Source organism: Cavia porcellus, unplaced genomic scaffold, assembly GCF_034190915.1.
Source record: "Cavia porcellus strain 051 isolate PalLab524CR breed Dunkin Hartley unplaced genomic scaffold, mCavPor4.1 scaffold_17, whole genome shotgun sequence".
Lineage (NCBI taxonomy): Eukaryota > Metazoa > Chordata > Mammalia > Rodentia > Caviidae > Cavia > Cavia porcellus.
In genome coordinates, this window is record NW_026947500.1 from 71,217,708 (window position 1) to 71,227,488 (window position 9,781).

Consider the following 9,781-nt stretch of genomic DNA (forward strand, 5'->3'; position numbering starts at 1 on the left):
GCGTGTGTGCTGTAGCACAAACCTGAGATAGTTTTGTTTAGACTCATAGTTTTAGGCGGGGACACATCCATCCCCTCGAGCCTGGGGTGCAGGCCAGATATCAAGGGTGGCGGTTTTGGTGATGCAAAGAATTCCTTCATTGCCGGAAGCAGGGAGACCGGGCAGCCCAGGACCTTTGGAGCTCGTGCCCAGGGGTCTCCCTCTGCCTGGCCTCATTCCCGGTCACCAGTGGGCTTCTGAGGGCATCTGACATTCAGACGAAAACCCCGCACAGCCTCGGGCAGACCACACTGAAGTTGACTGTTTACAGCCAGCTCGAGTCACCAGGCAACCTGGAGAGGAGGTCCTGGTGCTCTGCAGATGGCCTCCACGTGGGTCCTGCAGAGCCAACACTGTCCCAGAATTATTTTCCCCAGGAGGCAGGGATGGCACGAATCCCAGGAAGGCTGCAGAGACTTGGGAAGTGACAGGGGGGAGGTTTTACATTTGGGTTAGCGACGGAGCCAGACCTCAGGACGTGGCGGGGACATCAGTAATCAACAAGGCTGGGAAGAGTTCCTGAGGTCGCCCCTCCAGGCTTGGGATATCTCGGGGCGAAGGGTCATTCTGGAGGATGCTGCCAGCTGCACACCCAGAGCGGGAATCCTACGACTCTGGTGAAGCCAGTACCTTCTAAGGGTCACAAGGACCATATGGTGATGACCTGGGTCCGCAGAATTTCATTTACTTTCTTTTCTTTTTGTGAGGGGGGATGGGAGTACTGGGCACGGACCCCAGGATCTTTGCACTGAGTTCCATCTCCAGCTCATTTTCTTGGTTTTCAATTTTGAGACGAGTTTTCACTAAGCTGGTAAATGATGCACGCTGGGCTTGTGCTGCTGACCCTCCTGCCTCAGCCTCCAGGAGCACTAACATTATATAGGGCTGCACTCCAGGCCTTCTGGTTGATTTCCCTTTTTCTTTCACGCCCAATCCTGTGGGCTCCAACTTTGCCATTTGCATCCTCTCTCCTCCCTCCTGGTTCCCTAATCAGCCTCTTTCACTTTCAAAGGACATTTTTCCGTTTCAGTGTCCTTCACGTTAGAGTCAGATGCCTCGGTGGAGTCTACGGAGGGATTTCAGAGTCAGGGTGAGTCGTTTGGGGGCCTATTAAATCCCCCCCCCTTCTGTGGCTCTGGAACCGAATCCAGGGCCTCTGCTCTGAGCTCCATCCCCAGCTCTTCTGCTTGGCTATTTGACACGATTTTTAAGTTGCTAACTTTCCCCAGCCAGGCTGGAACTTGCAATCTCCCTGCCTCAGCCTCCAGAGTGCTGGGAGGCCGGGCCTGTGCCACCGCAGCTGGCTTCTCTGCTCTTAGAAGGACACCAGTCACTGGTCGCAGGGTCCAGCTTTATCCATCCTAACAGAATAGCGTCTGCAGCGTGAGGTTCCAGCCCGCACACGGTGGTGTCCTGTTCGCCTTGAGAGCCACCGTGCAGGGAGGGACGCTTCCACCTCCAGCGCCCCGGGCCTGGCAGCCAGCTCAGCTCGCCCCACCTGACCCAGGCCGGGCAGATGGACCGAGCATACGCCCTTGCAGCACCCGGGTGCCCAGCGCGGTGCCCGGTCTCTGGTAGACACCCAGCCAAGGTTTGATGAATGAATGAATGAACGTGCGCCAAGAGGCCACGGGAGACGGGAATGCCCTGCGCAGGGGGAGAGGGCACGGGGCAGGGCAGGTAATCCCCGTCCACCCCACCCAGCCACCCAGCCTGCTGGGCCAGGGTGGATGAGAGAACCCAGCAGGGGACTTCCCCGCTGGTCTCTGAGGACAGAGGTCGGATATCCCCAGCGAGGTCCCCGGTCACCAGGCTGCAGAGCGGGGGGCGTTGCCCGCTCCCGCCCGCTCCACCCGGCCGGCCGGCCTCTGCGAGCCTCCAGCAGCTCCGGCGCGGCCATGGAGGAGGAGGGCTCGCGCTGCGCGGTGCCCAGCCTGGCCCGGGCCGTGCCCAGGCGCGGGCTCTGGGTGCTGCTCGCGCTCTGCCTGGCCACCTCCGTGTCCTGCTTGGTCTCCTACTTCCACTGCGACCGTCGCTGCGCGGGCCAGCCGGGCCCGCTGGACCCCGGGGTGAGTGGGGGGCCGGGACCTGGGCGGACGGGGCGCACCGGGCGGGCGGGTGCAGCTGGAGCCAAGGGATGGGAGGAGATGGGGCGACAGGGTGCAGGGAGGAAAGGTCCGGGCGGGCGGGCGCCCCGTCCCGATGCTGGGGCTCCGGGTCGCAGGACGGGGTGGGGGGTCTCCTCTGGGTGCTCCTGCAGGTCAGAGCCACTTTCTGTTTGCAACTTCTTTAAAATATATATATATGGTGGCACAGGCCTGTTATCCCGGCACTCGGGAGGCTGAGGCAGGCAGATCGCGGATTCCAGGCCAGCCTGGGCTGCACATCGCCAGACCCGGTCTCACACATAAAGAAATAAGTACATAAGTACATAGTAAATAATAAAACAAAACGCACGCGGAGCCCGGAAAGCTAGGAACATGACTCCAACAGGGTTTGTCTTGCGCGAGGAACACAAACTACAAGTCATCTGGGACAAAACGGAAAAGGACAGACGGCCGGGAGGAGGGGGGAGCTGCAGGGAGGAGGGGGGAGCGCAGGGAGGAGGGGGGAGCGCAGGGAGGAGGGGGGAGCACAGGGAGGAGGGGGGAGCTGCAGGGAGGAGGGGGGAGCGCAGGGAGGAGGGGGGAGCTGCAGGGAGGAGGGGGGAGCTGCAGGGAGGAGGGGGGAGCTGCAGGGAGGAGGGGGGAGCGCAGGGAGGAGGGGGGAGCACAGGGAGGAGGGGGGAGCACAGGGAGGAGGGGGGAGCTGCAGGGAGGAGGGGGGAGCTGCAGGGAGGAGGGGGGAGCGCAGGGAGGAGGGGGGAGCTGCAGGGAGGAGGGGGGAGCGCAGGGAGGAGGGGGGAGCTGCAGGGAGGAGGGGGGAGCACAGGGAGGAGGGGGGAGCTGCAGGGAGGAGGGGGGAGCGCAGGGAGGAGGGGGGAGCTGCAGGGAGGAGGGGGGAGCGCAGGGAGGAGGGGGGAGCTGCAGGGAGGAGGGGGGAGCACAGGGAGGAGGGGGGAGCTGCAGGGAGGAGGGGGGAGCGCAGGGAGGAGGGGGGAGCTGCAGGGAGGAGGGGGGAGCTGCAGGGAGGAGGGGGGAGCTGCAGGGAGGAGGGGGGAGCGCAGGGAGGAGGGGGGAGCACAGGGAGGAGGGGGGAGCACAGGGAGGAGGGGGGAGCTGCAGGGAGGAGGGGGGAGCTGCAGGGAGGAGGGGGGAGCGCAGGGAGGAGGGGGGAGCTGCAGGGAGGAGGGGGGAGCTGCAGGGAGGAGGGGGGAGCTGCAGGGAGGAGGGGGGAGCGCAGGGAGGAGGGGGGAGCTGCAGGGAGGAGGGGGGAGCGCAGGGAGGAGGGGGGAGCACAGGGAGGAGGGGGGAGCTGCAGGGAGGAGGGGGGAGCGCAGGGAGGAGGGGGGAGCACAGGGCGAAAACCAAACGGGTTAAGACGCGGGGTGCGCAGGTGCCCACCCCGGGGGGGTGCATTCGTTAGGGGCCTCAACACGGACTCCAAGGGGGAGAAAAAGAGCAGAAATGGTCTCTGTTCTCCCCCCAGCGGGGTGAGAGGTGGACAGAGGAGCTTACGGGACACTGCCCGCACACACCCCGCTCACGTCCTTCTCCTGTTCTGGTTTTGTTTTGTTGCAGAGAGATGTGGCCGAGCTGCAGGTGAATCTCACAGGTGAGGGGCTCCGCGGTGCCCTGTGTGTATGTGTGTGTGTGTGAGAGAGAGAGACAGACAGACAGACAGACAGAGACAGAGAGAGAAGCCTGTATTTCTAGCACCGCCGGAAGCTGAATCAAAACCACCAACTCTTGCAGCCCAGCCAGGGCAACCTGGAAAGGCCTGGACTCAGAAAGGGCCGTGCGTGGATCAAGTTTGGTGCAAAGGTCCCAGGTTCAATCCCAGCTGCTTAAAAAGAAAAAAAAACCTCTTAGCTTTTGGTCTCTGTGTGAGCCTCCTGCAGTCCCGAGCTGGGGAGCTCAGGTGAAAGTCCGGGCAGAAGACGGCCTGGCGGGGACAGTTGCGTGTGTTTCCCATTGTTCTAGGACTCCTCCCTCCACCCTCTCACTTCTGCACTTTCTCGCCCCCTTGGAAAAACCAAAAAACCAAAACCCACCAAGTCAGCCCTGAGGCATCATGGGTACAGCAGCAGGCCTCTGGGCCTTTGCACCCCCAACCCCCCAGGAGACGATCAGCTAATCCGAGGCGGCCGGGGTGAGGCGTGAGCTGGGTGTCGGGCCTTGGCTGGGGCTCCCCAGGCCTCTGCTCCATCCCCAGCTCTGCTCACAGAGGAAGCCCAAGAGGCGGAGGGGGAGCCTGGGGAGGAGGTTAAGCCTGGGGCAGGCGGGGCACCAGGGAGGGGCTGCTGCTTAACACTGGGGGGCTCTGGCCAGAGCGGCACCAGGTGGAGGAGCCCAGGTGGGGCCTCCTGCTGGCCAGCCCTCGCAGCGTCCTCTCCAGAAAGGCCTCAGCCCCGCAGCTCCTGCGCTGGGGGGACCCTGCTCCCTCCTCCGCTCCCCCGTCTTCCCGTCCCAGCACCTGAGGGAGGCTTCTTTCCTCCCTGTCGCTGTCGCTCTCCCTTTCCGTCTGCAAAAGGTCTGCAGAAGCTAGCACATCTGGGCCCACAGCTCGCTCGGTGTCTGCCGGGCTCCATCCTCAGCTGGGCCCGGCCCCTCCCGGGAAATGGGTCCACGGGGACAGACGGCCCTCAGCTGAGCTCCGTCTACTTTTTTGATACCGGATGGCGACCGTGCGGGAGCGTTAGGGTCTGGTGTGTGCGCGGGGCCTTGAGCTGGGCAGAGTGGCTCGGGTGTGCAAGCCCAGCGCCCAGAGAGGCTGCAGAGGGAGAACCTGAAATTCAAGCACAGCTCAGGCAAATTAGCAGGGTGCAACCTGAATTCTTTTTTTTAGAAAGAGCAACGTAAATATCCAGGACTGTAGCCCGAGGGTGGCTTCCTTCCTTCCCGCCACGTGGTCTATTTCTTTTCGCTAGTCCGTTCCTGATGAGAAATGAGACCGTCCTTGAGATGTAGGGTAGCGCTGTGCACCCCCAGGCCTCCAACTTGCAGCCTCCACCCACGGATTGGAGGGACTCCCCTCCAGGGCCTGGACGGACGGGGAGAGGGACCCAGAAAGTCCACGGGGCATTCAGAGTGAGCTCCACGGCCCGCCCGGGACACCACGTGCTTCTCTGGCCAGGTGTCCCTGTCCCCTGCCCCACCTTGCTACTGGCCGAGTGACTGAACCCCGGGTCTCCTGCACCCTCGGCTACCTCTCCGGCCCTCCTTATTTGGAGACAGACTTTACCAAGTCCCTAAATTGCTTGGGCTGGTTTCTAGCGTGTGACCCTCCTGCCTCAGCTTCCAGCACCTGGGATCCCAAGCCTGGCCCAGGGCTGCTAGGGTTCCTCTCCCTTTAGATCCCTCCCCGCCCCTCTCCCTCCCTGTCCCTGTCAGGCCACCTCCAGGAACACCCAGCGTCCTGACCTGCCCCCCATCCTCTGCCCCTCCGCCCCAGGTCCCAGGCAGGACCCCAGGCTGCGCTGGCAGGGGGACCCATCCTTGGGCCGCTCTTTCCTGCACGGACCGGCGCTGGACGACGGGCAGCTGCGTGTCCACCGCGACGGCATCTACCAGCTGCACATCCAGGTGACCCTGGCCAGGTGCTCCTCCGCGAGGGACGTCAGGCACCACAACGCCACCCTGGCGGTGGGCATCTGCTCGGCCACCCGCAGCATCAGCCTGCTGCGCCTGGGCTTCGGCCGGGGCTGCACGGTGGCCTCCCAGCGCCTGACGCCGCTGGCCCGCGGGGACGTCCTGTGCACCAACCTCACCCTGCCGCTGCTGCCCTCCCCAAACGCCGACCAGACCTTCTTCGGCATCCAGTGGGTCCGCTCCTGACCAGCGCCTGCTTGCTTGGGCTGTTTCTGTTTTCTGTAAATAAATGTGTTTGGGGGCTGAGGATTTAGCTCAGCAGCATAAGCACCTGCCCGGGCATGTGTGAGGTCACGATTTCTATCCCAGTGGCAAAAAAATAAAAATGTATTTTGCAATTTCTCCTCGGTATGCGTGTTTGATGAGTGAGGAAAGCCCACCCTCAAAGGAGGGGGTGACACATTCCAGATCAGCCTGGGCAGCTTCGTGGACTGGAGAAACCCTGCGTCCAAAACAAAAGGGCCAGAGGAGAGGTCAGTGATACCGTGCACCAACCAAATTAAAATCCAGGTTTTACGGAAGGACCTCAGGGAAGCGATAAGTAGAGTCATGGAAAGGGAAAGGGACAGCGTTGGATAACAAGTACCAAAGTAGAAATACTTAGAAATCGTGACGAAGTCCTCTCAGCCCCGCACTCCGGGAGCCCGAGGCAGGAGGAGCCTGTTCCGTCGCCTGCCTGGGGATGGTGCTAGCTAGTGAGCCCGGCCTCAAAATACAAGATAAAAAGAGCTGGGGATGTAGCTCTGTGTGGCGGCTGTGGGTCCAATCCCTGATACCCCCCAAGAAAGAAAACAAAAACAGAAAACAGAGAGAGAGAGAGAGAGAGAGAGAGAGAGAGAGAGAATTAATAACGAATTTATTTTGCTTTCTTAGTTACAACTAACACATCAGACTAGTGCAAGATCAGTGGGCTGGCAGATGCAGTGTCCGGTGGAGTCCACTCCGCTGGTCCCATTTCAAAGACTTTAAATATTGTCACCTGGCGTTCAGTTCCCAGGGAGCATGATGCAGGGCCCCAGCGTGTTTTACGGGGATTCTCACCTCGTGCATCAGGGTGCAGCCCTCTTGATTTGATCACTCCCCCAAAGGCTCTAAAGGTATCGGGGTCCCAAACGTGAATTCTGGGGCACAGTATCATCTCAGTCACAGCAGATGTGGCGAACAGGGACGGGTTCCTGTGGGTTTATAGGAGCTCTCCACACTCTCGGCTCAGTTTGCTTAGACATCTAAAACTGTTCCAAAGGATATAAGGTGCGTTTGTTTTTCAAATGAGTGAAATAAAAATGGGGAAGGATGCCGCGGCAGAAAAGGGGTTTCCGGGTGCCAGATGTCCCAGCAGCAGGCTTGTGAAACAGAACTTTCCAGGAAACCTCTAGGGTGTTTGCAAAGTGACGTCACAGATATAAACTACGAAGATGGAAGCGTGTGCGGAACAGCATTAAACCTGGTCCCAGAGCAAAAGCAGGCAACGGCTCAAAAGACAGACACACACCGGCTTCACCGTGCTCTAGAACATTCCCCGCTGCTGCAGGCGAGCTGGAGACGGCCTCATCGGTCAACGCACCGCCCTGTAACTCCCGGCCCAAGCAAATGAAGTAAGCCAGCTTCACACGAAGCTAAAAAGCAGAGGCGCGTCAGGGAGAAGAAAACATACAGATTTTGGGAAGTGTTTCAATTGTTCCCTACGCAGGGTTTAGGTAAAAATAGATTTTGTAAGTGGCAGGAAAGAAAAAAAGCTAAGTAGTTGGCAAACTCGGGTGTGTTTACCTCTGACTTCCTGTCCCGCTGGGTTTTCGTCTACCCTCATACTTGGCATTGCTTTAATTACGGCCAGCTTTCTCCTGGCGGGATGTGGACTGAACCCCGGTCTCCGCACTGAGCTCGGGCCGGTCCTTGATGTTTAACACCGCGACGGATCTGCTGAGTGTCTGCGCGGTGCTGCTGGGCCTGCAGTTGCCGCCGTCCTCTCCCAGCGCTGGGGCTGAAAGCCCGTGTCACCAGGCTTGACTTGCAAAATATTTTTAAATCAAAAGGTTGATTCCTGCCTCTTCTGCTCAAGATTGCTTGGGGACTTGGGATCTTTTGTGGGGTCACAGTTTTTATTGTCACCCCTCCCCCGTTTCTATAAATAATGTCACTGAGATTTGGAAGAGGATCACATCGATTCCATAGACAACTCTGAGGAACGTGGGTATTTTAAGATTTTGTTTTTGTCTTCTTGAGACAGGGTCTCGCTGTGCAGCTCAGGCTGGCCTTGAGCTCACTTTGTAGCTCAGGCTGGTCTCGAACTCACAGCGATCCTCCTGCCTCAGCCTCCCGAGTGCTGGGATGACAGGCGTGAGCCACCACGCCCGGCTAAACGTGGGTATTTTCATGGTACTGATTCTTCCAGTCCAGCACCTAGGCCGCCTTTCCATTTCCCTGCTTTATTGTCTGTTACTGTAGTGCTGTCTTACCATACTTTAGAGTGCACAAACCTTCCACCGCTTGGACTGAGATTTTTCTTAAGCATTTATTTTTCTATTGCCAATTTGAATCTTTGCATGTTCTGCTTTGCTTTTTTTTCTTCAATTTTCACTTTGTTTCCACCCCCCTCTGCATCCCTCAAAAGCTTCACCCTTGTGAGCCACCTGGGGTGGGACAAGCCCGTCACTGCGGTGCTGTGGGAGGCTGAGGCAGGAGGATGATGGGGTGGAGTCCAGCCTGAGCCCGCTACAACTGTCTCACAAGACAAAAAAGCAAACCTCAGGCTGCAGGTGCGGCTCAGTGGTGAGCTTCAGACTTAAAAGCATAAGGAGTTACGTTCCAGTCCCAGGAAAAACACGAAAAGAACTGAAAATATAAATTCACTGGAAAGGTAAATATAAAGTCAAATTCCGAAGACATCATGGCATCTTCATTTCTCTAAAACTTGAATTGGAATCTGGTGCCTCAGCACTGAGCCATGTCTCCCCAGCCATTTGGGTTTTCATTTCAAAATTAGGTCTTGCAGAGTTGCTGAGGCTGTGCATGAAGCTGTGACTCTCCTGCCTCAGCCTCCCAGAGTGCAGAAACTGCAGATACGTGCCAGCATACCGGGTAATGACGTCGCTTTAAAAAATGCACTTTATTCCGTCTATTAATCTTGAGTAAGCCTGTGGTGCACGTTGCTTTTATTTCCTAAAGAAAGAGCTGGCTGTGTAACTGCAAGGAAACAAATTTGCCAACCGTTTCTAGCAAGCACCTTCGTCTCTGCCCCAGGCCTGCTCAGCAGAGATAGCGGACCGTGTGAGTAGCCGGCGCCCAAGCTGCCGTGTACTTCGGGGCGGGGTACCCCCTGCCGGAGTGTGCTGCAAGCCCAGAGCTTCGAGCTCCCTTCGGCCGGCTGCTCCCACAGAATCCGTGAGCTGAGTCATGCAACCGCCAGCCAAAGCCGATGCTCAGAGTAAGCCTTCGCTGCTAGAGAGAAGTGGTTTCTTCCAGACTTCCTCGGCCCGGAGGGAACACAGCCTGTGCAGAAGGTCGGGCAGAAAGTGAAAGTCCAGCTTCATGTCCACACGGCAGGGAGAGAGATGGGGTCCCGGGCGGGGGGAGCCAGGCCGCCCTCGCGCTCTGTCTGGCTGTCCCCTCTGCGGGGCGTCCTGCTGGGAAGACCCCGAGACACCCCTCTCTGTGGCCGGGGAGCTACCTTTGCACCGACTGCTTTTTCTTTGTCTCCCAAATTAAAAGCCGCCTTGAGTTAGTCCTTGGCCTGGAGCCGAGCCAAAACCTGTGAGTCAACTGACCAAAGCATCAGGCTCTCTGGTCTTTCCTGGCGTCTGTCTGTCTGTCCCTGGTTGCATCTGAGGCCTCCCAAGGCAGGTGATTATTCTACAGCTGAGCTTTATCCCCAGACTTTCTTTTGTTAAAGAAGCTTTATTTCTTTTGGGGCTAGGTATCAATATGCAGCCACAAGGACCAGGAACGTCTGCTGTAACCACCAAGAGCTAAGATTGCAGAGCTGTGCAACCAAC

General features: G+C 58.7%; 1 protein-coding gene across 1 annotated transcript; it reads left to right on the forward strand.

The window, feature by feature from the left end:
* Positions 1 to 1,086: 1,086 nt before the first annotated feature.
* LOC134471245 (CD70 antigen-like) lies at positions 1,087 to 6,131 on the forward strand. The gene is made up of 4 exons (XM_063229318.1): positions 1,087 to 1,129; positions 1,408 to 2,108; positions 3,720 to 3,753; positions 5,593 to 6,131. The coding sequence occupies exons 2-4, from the start codon at positions 1,644 to 1,646 to the stop codon at positions 5,973 to 5,975; spliced, it is 882 nt and encodes a 293-aa protein (XP_063085388.1). The 5' UTR covers positions 1,087 to 1,129; positions 1,408 to 1,643; the 3' UTR covers positions 5,976 to 6,131.
* Positions 6,132 to 9,781: the final 3,650 nt, after the last annotated feature.

Coding starts and splice junctions, on each gene's coding strand:
- LOC134471245 (XM_063229318.1), top strand. CDS start 1,644: ATGAATGAACGTGCGCCAAGAGGCCACGGGAGACGGGAATGCCCTGCG. Junction 2,109..3,719: donor CGGGCCCGCTGGACCCCGGG/GTGAGTGGGGGG, acceptor GTTTTGTTGCAG/AGAGATGTGGCCGAGCTGCA. Junction 3,754..5,592: donor GCTGCAGGTGAATCTCACAG/GTGAGGGGCTCC, acceptor CCTCCGCCCCAG/GTCCCAGGCAGGACCCCAGG.